Source organism: Haliotis cracherodii, unplaced genomic scaffold (genome assembly GCF_022045235.1).
Source record: "Haliotis cracherodii isolate W230 unplaced genomic scaffold, xgHalCrac1.p SCAF_1, whole genome shotgun sequence".
Classification (NCBI taxonomy): domain Eukaryota; kingdom Metazoa; phylum Mollusca; class Gastropoda; order Lepetellida; family Haliotidae; genus Haliotis; species Haliotis cracherodii.
In genome coordinates, this window is record NW_027266264.1 from 14,802,328 (window position 1) to 14,822,842 (window position 20,515).

General features: G+C 40.0%; 2 protein-coding genes and 1 pseudogene across 2 annotated transcripts; 2 read left to right on the top strand and 1 right to left on the bottom strand.

Moving 5' to 3' along the window:
• Window positions 1–228: 228 nt before the first annotated feature.
• On the top strand, window positions 229–3,172 carry LOC139460420 (uncharacterized). Its single transcript, XM_071241917.1, has 5 exons — window positions 229–265; window positions 941–1,037; window positions 1,237–1,361; window positions 1,673–1,813; window positions 2,184–3,172. The coding sequence occupies exons 1-5, from the start codon at window positions 229–231 to the stop codon at window positions 3,170–3,172; spliced, it is 1,389 nt and encodes a 462-aa protein (XP_071098018.1).
• A 4,258-nt stretch (window positions 3,173–7,430) lies between these two features.
• On the top strand, window positions 7,431–13,640 carry LOC139460431 (adhesion G-protein coupled receptor G6-like). Its single transcript, XM_071241926.1, has 5 exons — window positions 7,431–7,473; window positions 7,702–7,792; window positions 9,361–9,500; window positions 12,382–12,525; window positions 13,186–13,640. The coding sequence occupies exons 1-5, from the start codon at window positions 7,431–7,433 to the stop codon at window positions 13,638–13,640; spliced, it is 873 nt and encodes a 290-aa protein (XP_071098027.1).
• Window positions 13,641–17,430: 3,790 nt separating this feature from the next.
• Window positions 17,431–20,098, bottom strand: LOC139454340 (toll-like receptor 4; annotated as a pseudogene).
• Between the last annotated feature and the right edge of the window lie 417 nt (window positions 20,099–20,515).

Sequence of the window (20,515 nt, forward strand, 5' to 3'; positions counted from 1 at the left end):
ATGCAAGCCTTAACGTCCATGCATTTCAATCACCTTAGCGCCACTTAACCGTTCCACAATAGAGGGACATTAGGCTACTTAGAGTCAACTAACTTGTTGCATGTCGGCTTACATAACGCCATTAATATCAGGATTAAACTCGGGCAGGTGTGCTGGACGTTATAGAGTGTGGTTACAGTGAGTTCACAGTCTTAATGTGGTTCACTCAGGGGTCCTCAGTCCGGAAATATGTATACAGGAGTGTTATGTGTGTTGGTTGTTGTTGGTGAGTAGTTGGTTTCGTGGTGTTTGGTTTGGTGACATTGTTATATTGTTATAATCGACGTAATGTTTTATTGGGTTTTTTTTGCATTGTGAAAATAACTGCAATATGTAAAATGAGGACAATGTATGGAATGTAATATCTTCATTTGTTGCTAAGCGACGAAATGTTTTATTTTCCTTGGTCTTTTCAACTGCCCTCCTTCGTCGGGCAGTTGATGGAAGACATGGGGCTTCTGCAAATGATAATGCCTCGAAAAATAGCGTTACCCTTATATTATGGCATTCCTCCTGTTCTTAACTTAACGTTGTGATATTACAGAGACACTGCCTCGGCCTCGGAGCTAACGTACACAGTTCCTCTCGCGTTCACCTTTTTCGACTAATTAGGGATGGGAATTTTGTTAGAGACAAAACATTTTTTCATTTTCGTGAACACCTGGTGTCATGACTGATTTTCAAGAATCCATTCATATAATTCTAGTATTTTGCCTTTTACGCCCTATGGAATTAGCAGATAATCGAGAGTGATTATTCTCTTACGATGACATATATTTCACACCTACAATTAAAATGGTCAGTGTCTTAAATGCAGTTAAAGAATGCACTCATTTGTGTTATCATGTATATAGCTTCCACCGATATATTGTTATATTTCATATTATAATGTATATTTCAGTTTCTCTCCCCGACGCATGTGTCAGTGTGACCCAGCTGAAAGCCACGCCCAAAGACACGTATTTCTTCTCGCCCAGCTATCCAGTGAAATATGGCGAGTAAGAACTATCCGTTCTCATCATTTGTTTTCGATTTAAGTCGATATAAATTAATTTATCTTTGTATTATTAATAATAGAAAAATAGTTCACATAATGAAACGTTTCGATACATGTGACCTTTTTCTTAAAAAACAACTAATATTATTTACAACACAAATATGATATATGACTGGTGCTGTCTATTACTCTGATTACAGTAACCTGGAAGAGTCGTGGCTTCTCGTTGCCAGCGACCCCAGTCACGTGATCCACATGGAAGTGGTTGACAGTCAGATCGAGGATAGTGCCTCTTGCCTATTTGACTTCGTGCAAGTACACGACGGTAAGAAAGATCTCAATTTATCCTGCTATTTGGCTTAATGTGGGTAGAAAGCCCCAAGTGATACAGGTCTCAGACGTTTACCACTTCGGTGAAACCCACGAGCACGGGTATGGTGCTGACAAACCTAGAAACATTATCGGGGAGAACCAGGATTCGAACCCACAATCATAGGTTTCTGGCGTTCCCAAGGGACGCAACTCTACCCAGCGAATCGCGGCGCCTTAGACGAATGGGCCACCCGTGCCCCCTCTTAACAGAAGGAAACAAATCATTTATCTGTATTATTCATATGTTCACATTTCGTCTTTCAGGCGAGAATGCATCTGCTCCAGTCATCGGTAAATTCTGTGGCATATCTACACCGTCCTACGTCACTTCCGGTGCCTCCATGTACGTGTTGTTCAAGACGGATAGCTCCGGCAGCCATATTGGATTCTACATAAAGTACTTCAGTAAGTGGTGACATGCAATCAAATATGTCATTACTAATAAAAATAATGTCATTGTTCATCCAGTTGGAAAAAGGCAAAACGAATCAACTTCACGGTTTCTCTGTTACCGTGTATGAGTGAGTGAGTGAGTGAGTGAAGAAAAGTCGCGTAAGCAGTAGATATTTAACCCTTTGGTAAACCCACGGGAATGACTATGGTGCTGAAAGATCAACAAATCTTGTCGTGGCACGTATAATTAGGAACGCAACTCTGAACAGCTTTTTGTGCCGATGACCACTCAGCCATCCGCCGACTCAGCGACGCTGTCCCTAACGTCGACGAGATGGATAACATTATATATTATAATATATGTTTTCATTTATTCATACAGGTTCACCTCCAACTATAACAACAACAACATCACCAACAACAACACAAGAGTGCATGACGACAACGACAACCACAGCTCCACCAGATTCCACAACATTAGGCGAATCACGGTTAGGCGCAAGCACGGTTGCCATGTCAACCACATCAATTATCGGCATCCTCGTCGCTGTAGCATTCTGTATAGCGGTTGTCATAATCATAATCGGGTCTGTCTACATGCACAATTCCAACAAGGCTAAGATAGAGCCAAGAAAACGCCCTAACGAAGGCGACGTGTGGAAGAAGATATGTTCCACTCCTACACCGAGACGACCCATACTGAAACACGAGTCCGACTTGAGCAGCAGATCTACGATATCTACAACCGATAGACTAAGCACCAGCATGACGTCAGGTTTCTCTTCCGGCACATCTAGTTCACCCAGGCAGAAGTCGGTCTCTTTTCGGCTCAACCAGGATGACTATGTTATCCACAATCTGGCCCCTGTTCCGGAATCTGGATTGACATGTTACGATGACGTTGATGGTAAAAATTTAAACAATCCTCAATCCCACTACGCGCATTTGGGCATGATGGAATTGTCTCCCCGGAGACTTCAACCTATTCATATTCCGGAAGCCAAACACGCAACAACCTTAACGTCGTACGCCTCCGAAAGGATGAATCAGTTACCGAAGGTTAAATTCACCGATGAAACAAGCGAGAGTGACGTCATGAGCCCCCGAGGCCGAAATCGCTCCACAGGTCTTCCGAATGCCTTGAAAAAAGCACGTGAGGCACGACGAGCACGGAATAAAAACCGCGTGAAGAGCGTTGAAGAGTCTGAGAGGGGTCGCGTGTTTGCCAAAACCAGTGTCAGCAGGATTGATCTCGTCCGGTGTGGTATGTTAGGGGGAGAAAGAACGGGGGTTCCCCGAGTACCAAAATATGACGTCAGGCGGAATGTGGACTATCCTGTGTATGACGTCATCAATGAAAGTGACGATTAAATGATATTGTGCCCTCTCCTGTGACGCGGGAGTACCCTTCATTTTAATAATCATTTTACTGACATTGTGACACTTATTTGCAAGAATTTAACAGTGGCGATTCATTAACGAAGTGTTTGTTTGTTTGTTTGTTTGTTGTTTAACGCCGCAATCAGCAATATTCCAACTATATGACGGCGGTCTGTAAATAATCGAGTCTGGATCAGGCAGTACATTGATTGACAACATGCGCATCGATACACGCAATTTGGATCGATGACATGCATAAAAAAAGTCCCGTAAGTCGCACTCTTACGACAAGCATAGTCGCCTTTTACAGCAAGCATGGGTTGCTGACGACCTATTCTACCCCGGATCTTCACGGGCCGGTTAACGAAGTGACCACGAAACCATGGAGTCAAACTTTATAAATCAATGTAAAGTTTAACAAACGAGGCCTTATAATATCAATACGATTCTGAAAGGTCTCTGCATAGTTTAACTCACACTCCGTCCAAGCTTAAGCATTTAACATTCGGGGTTGGGAATGGGGTACTGGCTTGGACTTTTATAAAGTCTTTGTTCCAGGAATTCACATTAAATAAGTCGTGTAGGAATAAACATACTTTTTAATGACTACTTTTTTCAAATAACTCATATTAATACGACACTAAAGGAATTTTACGATATGTTACCTCATTCTAATTCAGACCATTTAACATTAGGGGAGGGGGGTAGGGTATCAACTTCGACGCTTTTGAAATATGATTTGCTACAGGAGGTACCATTATCTGATATCAGATAATCAGATATTTGAAAATGAATATTCTTAATTTCAAAACTGCTATGTTGGTACACTCCGAGTGATTTGAGAAAAGAAGAAATTTCATTTTAAAATATAATTACCTCATATACATTTACTATTTAGGAGATGATTCTGTTTTCAAATCACTTAAGTATATTATGGTGCTTTTTAAAAAAGAAAGAAACTATCTTTAATTAATATAATTACCTCAATTGTTTTACTATTAAGGAGGCACATATTGTATTTAAACTCAATAACAAACAAATCCTTGTATAATGTTTCACATTTATACGTATGTTGACTTTGTTGACAGACACGCCAATGGTATGAGAATAGATTTAGCATGTGAGATAATAATGTTAAAACAACATCATCACATGGTGATTCATCATTGCATGAATACAGCCCTGGTTGTGCTGGTAATGTAGTGCTCCCAGCAGTCAGTGGTTCAATTCCTCGCATGAAGAAAATATTTCTGGTGCCTCTAGCAGACATGCTGTTAAAAGCGGCGTTAAATCTCACTCACTCATATTGACTCTATTGTATTTCATAATAACGGGAAAATCTGAAATAAATGTCACTGCCATAAAATTATGTTTTTTTAATCTTTCACAATATTTGAAACAGTTTATACACATATTTTATAGCTGTAAAATTGATTATTCAACGTCAATTCAAAGATTAATTTAGGTTTACAAAAATATCCTTTTACCACTCAATCATCACTATCAATTGTGTATGTCTATTTCACAACCACATTTTCCCATGCATGTGGGGTCACTTTGGCCATTAGCGCCTTACGTCTCATGACCCAACATGGAAATATAAGCGGCAAAACCCTTTCCATATTCCTAAGAAATTCTGCTAAATGCAGAGTCGATTGTATGATTCCAACTATATCATGAGCATGTGTTCATGAATCGTTATCAAACAGTGTCGATACCAGGTGTATCATCCTGCTCATCCTGTCCCACCAGTGACACCCGTCACAAACCCGCACCAAGGCCAATTGGTGGTCAGTCGGAATCCGACGTCGTCCTCATTATGACCCCTGCAGAGCTGCGGCCTTTAGGCGTGCCAGGAATCTATGATTGTGTGTTCGAATCCCAGATTAGCCCTGATTATGTCTCCAGGCTTGCCAGCACCAAACCCGTGCTCGTGGGTTTACCCAAACAGGTAAACGTCAAAGCTCTGCATCACTTCAGGCTTTCCTCCCATGTGAAGCTGACACGCCGAGGTATAACTGAAATGTTTTTGTTCTAAGTGATGTAAGGGAGTGAGTATGGTCTTATACTGTTTTCAGCAATATTCCAGGAATATCATGTTGGGATACACAGGGGGCTTCACACATTGTACCCATATGAATGGAACCAGGGTCGTCGGTGTGACAAGCGAACGCTTTAACTACTAGGCTAACCCGCCGCCTCTGTTCTACATGGCATTAAGACCAATTCGTTCATTTCATCCTGTAGTTAGAGTTTAGTTTGGGACATCTCAGAAATACCATGCCACTGCATGTCGTGAAGTAGTAGGATAACTAATATATAAAACGTTCATAAATAAAACATTGGATCGAATCTGGTACAGGTAAACCCCTGTCCGAGGTGGTTGACCAGGTTGCCAGGCAACAAGAGTGAGTGAGTTGGGTTTATCGCCGCTTTTACAGCATTCCAGTTAAATCGCGGCGTGTCAGCTTAATGTGGGAGGAAAGCCCGAAGTGATGCAGGTCACCCCCTCCCCCAGGCAACAAGAAGATTAAACACAAGCAGTAACGCACAATGCCTCAAGTCGTTTCTCCACACGCCACGTAACAGGATCGAACGCTGAGCTCAACTGGTCACCGAAACAAATCCAATGATTATCTGGGCCAGGTATTTGTTCTGATTCAATGAGCACACAGAAGGGGCTAACGAGCCACGCGTGGACACGTGAACACTGTTTCCTTGACCCTAGTGGTGAGACGGCTGTTTGTTATTTCAGATACAACATACGTGGTGATCGACCTTAATATTGTGAGTACCGCTCTGTTCGTTGAATAGAAACAAGATGATTCTGTAACTTATAACGTATTCACTGCAAGTGTATCACTGTTGTAGTCCTACATCTTGCACACATTCCAACTTCCATATAAATGTTTTGTATATATTGGAGGGAACATGGAAGTCGGTTCGTGAATAAGAATCACCGAACCCTGCACAAGTCTACGGATTTGTTCTTTTAACTTTAAAAACATTTCTGATGCCTATGCAGTCCTTAAAAAGACATTGCGGCGTTGACCAAAGCGCGTTAATGTCCCACCTAGGATTCCATAGATTTCCCAATTTCTAAAACTGTGCTAAAACACATCGATTCCATACTTTTAGACTTTGACAAATCTTTTGAACAATAGTATTTTAAAAAGGTCTGACCATGGTTAGGGGAAATATTGAGCTCTTAGGGAAATGTATGTTTACGATAGTGGGTTCGAATCCCGGTTCGCCCCTGTTAAGTTTCTAGGTTGTCAGCATCATACCATTGATCTTGGGTTTCACCAAAGTGATAACCGTCTGTGACCTGCATCACTTCGGCTGTGCCTCCCACCTTAAGCTGTGAAACTATTTTTCATACCCCAAAATGGAATATTGGAAATAAATATTCTAATCAAACCTTGAACATTTAATACAATTTACCATACTAAAAAATTAAACTGCCGAACAAAAGAAAGTATATCACGAAACGTTACTAGGTTGAAAACAGTCGTCGAAGCACTTCAGACAAAACAACATAACTATGATACCCGTATCAAATAAATCAGCATCGAATAACCATTATTTTTGTTTGTTACATCATTTTCCCCGGGAGTTTTGATCTCCAGTCCCCTATGCAAATGAGGATCGGGTGGTCACAATGTGTGACCTTACTAATTGTGTGTCTTCCCGACGTCGTGTATGCTCATTCTATCAGCCACTTGGTTATTTTCAAGGGACCAATTTAGAGGCGGATTCAAGATTAACAAGAGTTTGCCACTAACGTGACTATATCCCCCACCCCTGTTGCAGAATTTATGACACAATTAAATCTAAACAAACCCTAACCTTTTTTTAACTTGTCATGCGAATTGTAAAAACGAGAGAAAAGTTTGGAGCCTAAGTCCATCTTGTTGCCATGGAAAGGTAAAAATATATAATTTCTAAAATTTCTAAATAGCAAAAGGCACCAGTTCAGACCTGCAAACAGACCTGCAAAGTTTCATGAAAAAATATTGAACGGTTTCTGAGGAAACGAAACGTGACGGACGGACGGACGGAGCCCGTTTCTATATCCCCCGCCAACTTTGTTGGGGGGATAAAAAGGGGTTGGATAGGGCAGGGTTGGTTTGGCATAGTTGTGCAACCCCTTTGCAGCCCTATAGATCCACAAGTGCGTTATTTATCTGAAACTTAGCTGAATGCGGCTTAAAAGAATTCCTACTTTTTGTTCCAGATTGCCTTCAACATGAATAGGAAATTAATGCTACATTCACTTCTCTGTTGTGTATGTAAGTATATATGTACTATGTATAAGTATTCACTCAGTGGCCGAGAAGTACGTCTAAGGCCTACAGCATTTTGGTATTTCCTTCCATATAAAGCTGGCACGTCGTGATATGACGAAAATACTGTTCAAAACGTCATTAAACCCCGAACACTTCTGTTTACAACAAATAAATAGGCTTAAGATAGTCCTAGCACTGTACAAATGGGTGAAATTGTATTTTTATGTTTAGTTTGGTCACGGGCCATCGGGGAAATCGTCCTTCAAGTCACAGATCAAGAACAAGAGCTAACGTCTCCTGGTTATCCTGGCAACTACCCCAGGTACCGTTTGCACCAAGATTACATCGAAGTTTACCAAGGTGCACAGTTGTGTCCCCTAGGCGTATCAGGATCTCAGGCATTGTGTGTTAGTTTGTTGTTTAACGCCGCACTCATATCCCAGCTGGATGACAGCGGTGTCTAAATAATCGCGTCTGGACCAGACATTTCAGTGATTGACACCATGAGCATCTACGGAATTATAATGCGATGATATGCATGAACCAAGTCAGAGAGCCTGACCACCCTATTCCGTTAGTCGCCTCTTACGACAACTATTGTCCCCTCTTATTGCATGGGCTGCTGCAGACCCATTCTCTTCCCGAGAAGAATTTCAGGATCATGGATTTGAATCCAAGTGTCGCCCTGATCACGACTCCCCTATTGTCTGCACTTTGCCCATGCCTCGTGGCCACAGTAGTAAACGTAACTGAAATACTGTCCAAAGCGGCGTAAAACCCACTCACTCGCTCACCTGGGGGTACATTCTTTTGCTGGGTTGTGTTGTATTTCGTGGATTTTATCATGAACCCCGCCCCACCACATCCAGAGTCAAGTATTAGGTCTTTTGTTGTAATATCTCATTCCGAGGCAAGGCATATCGAAGATTATCTAAGGCAGAATGGCGTCTTCAGCATTCAAAATGTTTCGTAAGAGCCGGGTAATGATCATCGATTGGCCAACATTTGTTTCCTGACAGACTATAGTCGTTACTCATGCTGTCAAACACGGAAGTGCTTCGTTCAGACTATTTACAACCTATTTATAAGCCGTTTTGGAATAATGCTGACAGCGATGTAAAACAACGTTCCGTCACTCTCTCTCGCCACACTGGATAGATTCACTCAATGTGTCTAGATTAAGGATGTCCATGACATGATGCTTGCACTGCTATTGACCCGTGTTCATAATGCATATGATATTGTTGACTGATGTAAATGATGCGTGCAACATTGTTGACTGCTGTAAATTATGCTTTCACTGTTATTGACCGCCATATAATGATGTGTGCACTATTGCTGACCAGTTTTCATAATACGTGTGCTAATGTGGACCACTTTTCATGATGCGTGTGCTATTTAAGACCACTGCTCATGATGCGTGTGCTAATGTTGACCGTTGTAAATGATGCCTGTACTATTGCCGACCACTGTTCATAATGCGTGAACCATTGCAGACCACAGTTCTTGATGCGTGCACTATTGTAGACCACTGTTCACAATGCGTGAACCATTGTAGACCACAGTTCATAATGCGTGCACTATTGTAGACCACTGTTCACAATGCGAGTACTATTATAGACCACTATTCATAAAGCGAGTACTATTGTAGACCACTGTTCATAATGCGAGTTCTATTGTATACCAGTGTTCATGATGCGCGTACTATTGTAGACCACTGTTCATGATGCGAGTACTATTGTAGACCACTGTTCACATTGCGAGTACTATTGTGGACCACTGTTCACATTGCGAGTACTATTGTAGACCACTGTTCACATTGCGAGTACTATTGTAGACCACTGTTCATGATGCGAGTGCTATTGCTGACCAATCTCCCCACTGTTACAGCGACAGCACGGAGACGTGGCTGCTGACCACCTCGGGCCAGGACAGCTCCAGGGGCACCTGGGTGGTCAACATCAACGTGGAATACTTCCAGATGGAAGACCACAGCTCCTGTGCGTATGACTACCTCGACGTCATTGACGGTGAGCGTCCGCTTTTGTGTTCTGTGTTAAGAATCACAAGTTCATGTATTCACTTGTATGAAAAGGAATAACTATTCACAAGGGAAATCGTAACAAGGAGCATATAATTGATTTGATAACTGATAATCGATTATATAGTATGTGAAGGTCTTTACTATAGTATATGGCTATGTGCATGGCAAACCAATTGTCGAGATAGAAAAGGTGTCCGCTGGGTCAACGGGAAAGACATACCTGAACTATTATGTCTTTTTCAAACTGTTGTATGTCTCTCCTAGGCAATGGGGGCGGTCGGGTAGCCTAGTGGTTAAAGCGTTCGTTCGTCACGACGAAGACCCAGGTTTGATTCCCGACATGGGTACAATGTGTGAAGCGAATTCGTGGTGTTGCCCGCCGTGATATTGGTGGAATATTGCTAAAAGCGGCGTAAAACCTCACTCACTCACTCCAATGCAAAGGCTCCCGTGGATATTCCGAGCGGAGTTGGCCCCCTGTACACGGTGCTAGTCGATGCGAGTTAATGGATCTCGTGGTCATACAGACTTGTTGATTGCGTTTTATCGTACCCCGTGGCTCGTATATCGTGGCTCGTTGCTAATAACTTTTTCCGGTCCAGATTCGATTATCTGGAAGCCTAAGTCAAATCGCTGGATATCGTTAAACAACAAACAAACATTAATAAGTAAAAAACATAAAAAGGTTGCATCATTTAAACTTAATTTATTTATATTTATTCTTATTTCATTTAGCGTATTATAAAGTCTATAGGGTCTATATTCAGTCAAATTAAACATTACTTCATGTTCATCTAAGGTCAACCCAATAAGTTATCTTGGCCATATATACACGAAATGTGTTAGCATCATTATTAAGTTCTTTTAACAGCGTCCTCTCTAAGTTATCTATGCAGTTATATTACGCATAATAAACATCGTCATCTCTCTGCTCATTATACAGTTATATTACGCATCATCAACATCGTCCTCTCTATGCTAAGTACGCATCATAAACATCGTCGTCTCTATGTTAAGTATACAGTTATATTACGCAACATAAACATCGTCCTCTCTATGCTAAGTATACTGTTATATTACGCATCATAAACATCGTCATCTCTCTATGCTCAGTATACAGTTATATTACACAACATAAACATCGTCCTCTCTATGCTATTCACAGTTATATTACGCGTCATAAACATCGTCCTCTCTATGTTAAGTATACAGTTATATTACGCATCATAAACATCGTCCTCTCTATGCTAAGTATACAGTTATATTACGCATAATAAACATCGTCATCTCTATGTTAAGTATACAGTTATATTACGCATCATAAACATCGTCCTCTCTATGCTAAGTATACAGTTATATTACGCGTAATAAACATCGTCCTCTCTATGTTAAGTACATGTAAACAGTTATATTACACATCATAAACATCGTCCTCTCTATGCTAAGTATACAGTTATATTACGCAACATAAACATCGTCCTCTCTATGCTATTCACAGTTATATTACGCGTAATAAACATCGTCCTCTCTATGCTAAGTATACAGTTATATTACGCATCATAAACATCGTCCTCTCTATGCGAAGTATACAGTTATATTACGCAACATAAACATCGTCCTCTCTATGTTAAGTATACAGTTATATTACGCATCATAAACATCGTCCTCTCTATGCTAAGTATACAGTTATATTACGCATAATAAACATCGTCATCTCTATGTTAAGTATACAGTTATATTACGCATCATAAACATCGTCATCTCTATGCTAAGTATACAGTTATATTACGCAACATAAATATCGTCCTCTGTATGCTGAGTATACAGTTATATTATGCATCATAAACATCGCCCTCTCTATGTTAACTTTGTAGTGAAGTTACACAACATAAACATCGTCCTCTCTATGCTAAGTATACAGTTATATTACGCATAATAAACATCGTCATCTCTCTGCTCAGTATACAGTTATATTACACATCATAAACATCGTCCTCTCTATGCTAAGTATACAGTTATATTACACGTAATAAACATCGTCCTCTCTATGTTAAATACATGTATACAGTTATATCAGACATCATAAACATCGTCCTCTCTATGCTATTCACAGTTATATTACGCAACATAAACATCGTCCTCTCTATGCTAAGTGTGCAATTATTTTACGCATAATAAACATCGTCATCTCTCTGCTCATTATACAGTTATATTATGCATCATAAACATCGTCCTCTCTATGCTAAGTATACAGTTATATTACGCATAATAAACATCGTCCTCTCTATGCTAAGTATACAGTTATATTACGCAACATAAACATCGTCTTCTCTATGTTAAGTATACAGTTATATTACGCATCATAAACATCGTCATCTCTATGCTAAGTATACAGTTATATTACGCAACATAAATATCGTCCATTGTATGCTAAGTATACAGTTATATTATGCATCATAAACATCGCCCTCTCTATGTTAACTTTACAGTGAAGTTACGCATCATAAACATCGTCCTCTCTATGCTAAGTATACAGTTATATTACGCAACATAAACATCGTCTTCTCTATGTTAAGTATACAGTTATATTACGCATCATAAACATCGTCATCTCTATGCTAAGTATACAGTTATATTACGCAACATAAATATCGTCCATTGTATGCTTAGTATACAGTTATATTATGCATCATAAACATCGCCCTCTCTATGTTAACTTTACAGTGAAGTTACGCATCATAAACATCGTCCTCTCTATGTTAACTATACAGTGAAGTTACGCAACATCTGTAAACATTTTTGTGAGTAGCCAAATAACCCGAGAGGACCCGAGTGGATCCGAGTGACATTGTATGTTTGTTTTGCAGCTAACTCAAGTTCTCTCGTTGATCGATTATGTGGTGACTTGTCAGCTCCGGACATATCCTTCTCGTCCACAGGACCTGACCTCAAGTTATACTTCAACAGTGACTACAGTGTCACGTACAAGGGATTTGTCATTAAATACTGGGGTATGTAGAGTGCACGACACGCTGTGGAGAACCTGTATGTTCCTGTAGCGCCCAGTTGCACTGGGGGTACGGATGACCCAGTCGTTTGGGCGCTGAAATACGCATTGTGATGCTGCGAGCCAGAAACCTTTGCTTGCATGTTCTGGTAACGTTTCTGGGTTGGTCAGCAACCTACCTGTCCCGTGTTCCCACATTAAATTGTCAAGTCGTGATATGACTGTAACATTGTTCATAGCCCCTGGTTTCGAATTTATTAATTTCTTGTCTCGGTTTAATTGTTGTGATTTATATTATACCGGAAAGGGAACCCTTTCTTCAATTAGGTGCAAACTTGACATTGATATAAAATTCGGATTGGTTACAAGACAAAATGAAAATATATTTACTGCTATGATAAAGGAAATTAACATACTGTAAACTACCTTTATAACAAACACGCTTATAACGAACTGACGGATATAACGAACTGTTTTTGGTCCCGTCCATTTTATTTGATATACGCTGTAAATATGTTGTTTATATGCGCATAACGAACTTCGGTTATAACGAACTAAATTTAGTGGTCGCTCTACGTTCGTTACAACCGTAGTTTACTGTATGTTGAAATGAGACTCGCGATTATCAGAACGATTTGCTAATATAATGTTTTTCGTCCTTCAGCATCTTACAGCAGCTTTGCCGTAGTTACCCAGGCACCAAAATCTGACCGTAAAGAAACCAACAACAACGTGATTGGTTGGGTACTAGGGGCCTTAGGGGTGATGATAATCATCGGCTTGGTTGTCTATATCGTGTGTCGCCGGAAGTACCAGAAGAAGTCCACAGCGAAAAGAATCACCAAGAAAGTATTCATTACAAAGCCCGACGGATCACTGGGACCGGCCTTCAAGACCTCAATAAAAATCAGACCAAGTACTGACCTCAGAGGTAAAGCTGCATCGATGAACCTTCAGTTCCCCAGTGCCTCCTCCATATCAGGAGCTGAACCCAAACCTGGTGTCTCCAGGAAGCGCCCCCCTATCGACTCAGCGTCTGTGGGGGGAGATAATACACCGGCGGCTTTCAGATACGTCGAACCAACGTACCCACCTGGATACGGATCAACTCCGTATTGAGCACAAGTGTTAGACATGCCGACCCAACGTACCCACCTGGATGTGGATCAACTCTGTATTGAGCACCAATGTTAGACATGCCGACCCAACGTACCCACCTGGATGCAGACCACTTCACTATTGAGCACCACAGTTTTTGTCACGTGTTTTAAACTATATATCCTTGGAGACGCTCTTAGTATCGACGTCATGTGCTACTCTTGACACTGAAGTGACTAGAGTGTAACTGGTCGTGAAATATAACGGGTTCATTTTGTGTATATTTCACCCATTTGCCTGTATGTGATGGATTATGAGTACCAATGATGTATACATCACAACAGACATTTCATATTCTTAGTAGATTAAGCAAATAACTTTCAGATATAATTCCATCCATCCAGGGCATACCCCAGATCTTTATTCCAAACACATATGTCATTCAAATATTTACAAATAGTTGGGGAAATGCGTATATAGTGGTAAATGCTCAAGCACTGTGCAGTGTTATTCCCTTTGGCTGTAACTTGGTCTTGATAAACCTGTAAACCACATATAGAACGCAGATCTTCCATTGAGGTGGATCAAACAGCAGGAATGCCGACATTCAACAATCATTTTGCACTTTACCATGGCGGATCTTAAACCTGATCTTTCAAACTTCTCAGCAGTTTCCTTAACTTATGGAGGTTAACTGAAGGGTCGTTTCCGACACCATACTTGTGGCAACCCGATCCGATGTAATTCTTGTTTGTTTTACTTTGATGTTTGGATTTATGTGAAACACAAGTGACAATACAGCAAACTGTTCATGTTATTTATATGCCTTCGTGAGTTTATACTTATTATTATTCTCAAAGCAAGGCTTACTGTGATTATCCTGTTTTGGCGTTCCTTATATTTATTTATTGAATACTACATTGAACCTTTCTGCTACCTTGTATTTGGGTGCTTACATTTCAGTTTATTGTGGCATCTTTCAGGTTACAACTTCCATTGGTAAATAAGTTATCAAGAATTGATTCGTGTCGCCGAACGTTTGTACAGGACCCAAACCATGAACACAGTAAGAAGTGCATGCAATGATTTGCGTACGATTCCAGATATGAACTTACTTTGGGTGCATATTTTCTACACACCTACACATATGAAACATTGAATCATCATCCGTTCTTGTCGTTATTGTCATATATGCTTTGACCGGATGTGCTGAACTTTTCAGAGGTTAATACCTAAGTAAACATTTACTTTTCAAATTTACATTTTTTATTCTCATGGCTTCGAACATTTGGACTATTTTTTTAATGTGCAAGGGTTTGAAATATGGACATTCCCTGTGCTAGGAAACACTTCTGTTTGTATATTTTAAAGTTTTAGTGCCTGCGGTGTTTCGTATATATTTGAATAGTTTTCATATTACCGAATCTAACACAAGATGATCTTATGTTTTCCACCAGCTGACATATTCGGGCTCACATATTGTCTTAATTTTACACATGCTGATTCAGTTGGCATCAATGCTCCAACAATCTCAATAACCTGACAGCGGTAAGGGCCTGACTAAGCAAAACACTGTTATGCAAGCTGACACGTTTCCATCTGGTTAATAGCATATACACTTCCCTTTATCGGGTCGCACGTTCATCAGACACCTCGGCCAAATGATGCATATTTTTCAAGCGTTTGTCAAATGGACCTCGGATCACACCTTCATTTACAAGCGTGAATACTTGTGGGAAATACTGTCCTTTCGTGTGGTGAATAAGCGTTCCATGTCCCCAGTCAATGCGTTTCGAGAATTGTAATTGGTGTACTGACGTCCAAGAAGATTACTTGGAAGCTGCCAAGAAATAACGAATGTGAAAAGTGGTACGCTTTTCTTTTTATTATGACTGGTAGAAGGCGTTTATCGGTTTTGCAGCATTCATTATCAGACTTTTGTATTGCCCTTACATGATCCACGAGTACAGAATAAGGATCACATTAAGGTGTTTGGAATGGATGAATATTCATAAGATACATGACACTTTGCAATGCAATGATTAAATCAGTATCTCAGGACGGATTTGTTACATACTGTATTGGCCATGCATAGAACAAATATGGTTGAAACTGCTCAGTGTCACATATTGATATCTCCTTGTTAACATATACTTCATAGCCAAGCTGGACCTAGGTGCCACATGTCATTTTTACCATTGATTTTCTTGTCCAGACTCGAGTATTCACTGTCCCTTATGGTACAAGTATGCATGTAGATGGGATATTGGTCACTGCAGTGTTGAGCATCACTCACTCACCCACTCTTGTGAAAAGAATTTCTATACTACAGATAAAAGCAAACGTATTTATTTATCATTCTTAAACAAACGTAAAAATTACAATCATGTTCATAGATACAGTCGATAAAAGTAAGCAAGAATCATGTGAACAATAGGAATATATTATTGCTTGAACACATCATTTGAGATGAGATGGTACATCAGACTGGTCTTGTGGCTCAGTTTCTAGCTTTGAAGGCAATGGGTGTTTACATTCGTGACCAACTCGTGTTATTCCGGGACAAGCCGAATATCGACTCGTGCCCTTTTCGTGGCCATTTTTGTGACCGGGTTCCGTCTTAGCGCAAACGGACATACCTAAAACAATTGTCAATTCGTTGCGTAATGGTTCACATATATTTCCCCATATATTATATATATATCAGATGCAATTTAAAGCACGTCGGGACGTGTGTAATTTTACAGTATGATTGAACACATTTAACTGTGTTATGGGTATATTTTTAGGTGCAAGACATATGTAAAATCAAAACTTATTTCTGAGGGATTCTTTGACGAAGTACTTGAAATCATACGCGCATTCTGATTGGTTTGTCGTATTTTCGCACATAACATTCATCGATAGGGGGACGAGTCTTCTCCCAGGTTACCGAAAGGGGCGAGTGGTGACGAATGTGGGTGTTTAGTGAGAATTGCCTAACACATTGATGTACATGTTTATCTCTTTGTACATTTTAGTTTCATGTAAGAATGTAATTAAACCCCTGACAACATGGCTATATAATTAAATTTGTTTTGTTGTTTTAATTTTGGATTGAAAAGCCATCTGTACGTTTCAACCTTTATCTCACTAGAAAAAAAATGATATAAACGAAATTTGGGTAATTTCAAGAACTTGTGCCAAACACCCCTCTCTCCTACAGATCAAAGTTACAGTTGACTGCATGCCAAAGCATCAGTGGAACGAAAATGAAAAGCCCTCATGTGATATGCCCTACATACGTCTTCAGGAAAGATAACAAGGTAACACGCAATAGAAAACAACACACTATTAGACCTTCTGTGACTCAAATGATATCCGAAAGCTTCAAATGTCTGAAACTCCATCCTTGACACACTTGTCCTGCAGTCATGAAGATGTACAGTTTAACTGCATTCCAGTATAGCAAATGAAGACTTTATAAGTCGAAACCTCTGTCACAACCTCTTGTGTGCTCAGCATAATGTTACAGAGGAGAAACAAAACGGTAACAATATGAAAACATAGACCTACCATAACACATGCATGGTAAACTTTCGATATATCAAGTAACTGTGGAGAAGACAATACGAAGGGGAAGATCAATCCAAGCACAACAAACTGCAACCTCAACAATAAACCACAACAACACATTTAAGGAAATGAATGATGAAATGTATCTCCAGGTTTCATTGAAGTGAAATGTAAGAAAGTAGAAAATTTAAAAGGTCAGATCAATTGTGAAACATCTACACTCACATAGATCATGCTCCTACATCTAAACAACCAACTACACAATACGTACAGCACGTTCAAGATTTTGCCAAAACACCTCCAGACCTTCCCGATCATCTGTGTACTCTACGTAGGAGTCTTGACGCATCAGCTCCACAATATCAGGGGGCAGGACCTTCACAGGGATATTCTCTAGGACTACCACCAGCAGTGTGTTTCGTCCAGTGTAGATACTCTCCATTTTGGCCATCTCCACTTCGTACTTACACCAGTAGCTCCTCAAGAAGTTCCTCGACAGGACGATCACCGTCCTCCTGCTGGATTTGACAGCGTTTAGAATGTTGGCAGCAATAGCTTCCCCCACGAGAAAGTCTCGATGATGAATACAGAGCCGAAGGCCTTGCTGTCCCTCCAATATCTGCCTCATGTCCTCAACAACAAACTCACGGTCCTCGTCAGCATAGGAAATGAAGGCATCAAACTCAAACTGTGGCCCACCTTCTTCCTCCCCAGCAGCAAGGTAACCCCTGTGTTTCATCTGTATGAGATAGTAAAGATACCTCAGTTTCCATCTGAACCTGTACACGATACCTGTTATGCACAAACAGAGAACTAGCATCACAAGACAGAGAACCCCGATAGAAATACCTAGGTAGGAGGGACACTTTTTGTCAAGCTCGAAGATGATTTGATGGATGTCTTTCAAGAATAGCCGTCTGTTGCTGTCATCAAGGCAGCTGATGTCATCAAGATTATGTAATTTCGAAGTATGATCTCTCATCCATTTCAATGAAGTCAAAGTTAAGCAATTGCACTTGAGAGGGTTGTCATTAAAGTACAGCTGAAAATCCCTACTTACCATACAACTGACTTGATGGCGCAACAGAAGTGGAACTTCGTCAAAGGTGTTTCTTGATAAATTTATAACTGTCATATAAAAATTGTTTATTTCTGTATTCCATGACATCAAATAATTGGAATCAATTCTTGTGGTTTTAAGCAGACTTCTGTTCTTGAAGATAAGCTTTGGAAGTGAACTTATCTTATTATGTTTTAATGTTTAAATGTTTTAAAGATGGAAAGTATGTAAACACTCCCTCTGCTAGGTATTCACAGAAATTATTAGAGGCATCCAATTTTTCCAGGTGTGTTAGTCCTATTATAGGACCCGTCCACCTGGTAAAATAATTAAATGATATATCTACTTCACGAAGTTTGTTTTCGCCGATTTCGAAACGTACAACTTCATAGGCCATTTTGGAATGACTTACATCAACAAATGTAACATTTGGAGGCACATAAATTGTAACATTGTGACTGGAAGATTTGTTATATCCATACAGCTGCAGAAGGTGACGTGAATGAAGGCTTGCGGTATCAAAGAAGGAAACATACGATGCCCCTTGATAGGAAGCATCGAGCCACTCCAAATTTGTCAGCATGGACAGTTCCATCATGTAAAGACCAAACGAAAGATGATTATCTGTGATAGATATTCTTCTGAGAGATGTTGGAAGGTTAATCATTATACTTCTATCAATTATTTCTATTCTGTTTCCTTCAATGTACAATTCCTCTAATTTCATATTTTTCAGATATTGAGTATCTTTAGCTGTTAACATAGTACTAGGCCCCATTATTCGGCATATTCTGTTCACGTTTAGCACTCTCAGAGAGGAGTTCTGCAATCCATACATAGCTTGTCCCATTTTTGGAATTCCTAGGTATCTGTTATGTGACATTTGGAGGTTACTAAGATTCTTTAACACTTCAAAAGATGCTAGTTCAATGTCAACCAACAGACAGTAAGACACATCCAGATTCTGTAAGTGAGGCACATTCTCAAATGTGTCATTCCTCAAGTAACGCGTGTAACATGTCCTACATTTCCCCCCAAGTGACAGTGACCAGAGCTGCTTAAGACTCTTGCATTTCCTGCCAAAATATAGTTCTTTCGGCCCATCAATGTGTAGTTCTTGTAAAGATACTAAGTCTTCGAATGCACAACCCGGATAAGCATCAGATCCAAATATATTCCCAGTGTGAATGTCTTTCAGCATATAACCGGAATTTGATCTATCTTTGAATACATCTTTTAGATGTTGACGTTCTAATGTTAGGTCTAAACTAGCATCGTAAGGGCGAGATTTATAATTGTTGGTAATAAAGAGCTTTTTAAGTTTTGCCTGATTTGTTAACAGGCCGTCACGATAGATCCCTGGAAATAAATTATTATAGTTAAGGTACAAAATCTTAAGGTTTCTTAGTTGTTGAAAGGCATCAAGTTCAATAACTCTCAGACCATTGGAAGATACAACCAATCTGGTAAGATTTGGATAACTGAGAGACCCATTTTCCAAATGATTGATGTTGTTTCCTGAAAGATTGAGCACAGTTATGTTCGGTAACAGATGTAATGGGACCTTGTCTAGTTTCTGATATGAACAATCAGCTATTATTTTGTCTTCAGAAAAAGAACAGCGACACGGCTTACACAGATCTTGACTCGCATCATTACGTGCAGTATGACTTGCATCTTGACTTGAGTCTTGATTTGCCTCCGGACTTGCACCTTGACTTGCCCCAAGACATGCCTTCTTGCGCCCTGACTCTCGACTCGCATCGTAACTTGTATCTCGACTTGCATCTTGACTTGGCTCATGACTTGCACCTTGACTTGCATCGTAACTTGCATCTCGACTGTCAGCTTTGAATGATGCCATAGCAGTCCCTAAGACTGGGTGTACCAGTAGCAGGAGCAACACCAGAAGGTTCTGGAAAAAGCATGTACGTAATTGTATTGTTTGCAAACATTATTCATACACATAAACGTGAAATGTGTAATTGAGGAAACGGGATGTAAAATTATTTGACCAATTATTGGCTGGTTTGACAATGTGACGAAGTGAGTAAAACAAAAGATTACCCCTTACGTTTTTAGTTTGTATTAACTGTACCATGAAACTATTGCGAGTATGTGTCACTCGCAGTTTTTGCAGTACTTTCCTGATGGGCAAACTTTCCAGATTTAGAGCATATGTTTGGAAGCGCTACCTGAAAAAAGATTTTATCTTGTTACAGGACGCGTTCGAATCCAAAATGTGATACCCATATCTGGTGTCCCAATCCATGATACTGCT

What these genes read in the sequence shown, in the direction of transcription:
- LOC139460420 (XM_071241917.1), top strand. Translation starts at nt 229, where the DNA reads ATGTATACAGGAGTGTTATGTGTGTTGGTTGTTGTTG. An exon ending in ATGTGTGTTGGTTGTTGTTG is followed by an intron (nt 266 to 940) that starts GTGAGTAGTTGG and finishes TGTATATTTCAG; the next exon opens with TTTCTCTCCCCGACGCATGT. An exon ending in ATTCTACATAAAGTACTTCA is followed by an intron (nt 1,814 to 2,183) that starts GTAAGTGGTGAC and finishes TTATTCATACAG; the next exon opens with GTTCACCTCCAACTATAACA.
- LOC139460431 (XM_071241926.1), top strand. Translation starts at nt 7,431, where the DNA reads ATGAATAGGAAATTAATGCTACATTCACTTCTCTGTTGTGTAT. An exon ending in TATCCTGGCAACTACCCCAG is followed by an intron (nt 7,793 to 9,360) that starts GTACCGTTTGCA and finishes CCACTGTTACAG; the next exon opens with CGACAGCACGGAGACGTGGC. An exon ending in CTACCTCGACGTCATTGACG is followed by an intron (nt 9,501 to 12,381) that starts GTGAGCGTCCGC and finishes TTTGTTTTGCAG; the next exon opens with CTAACTCAAGTTCTCTCGTT.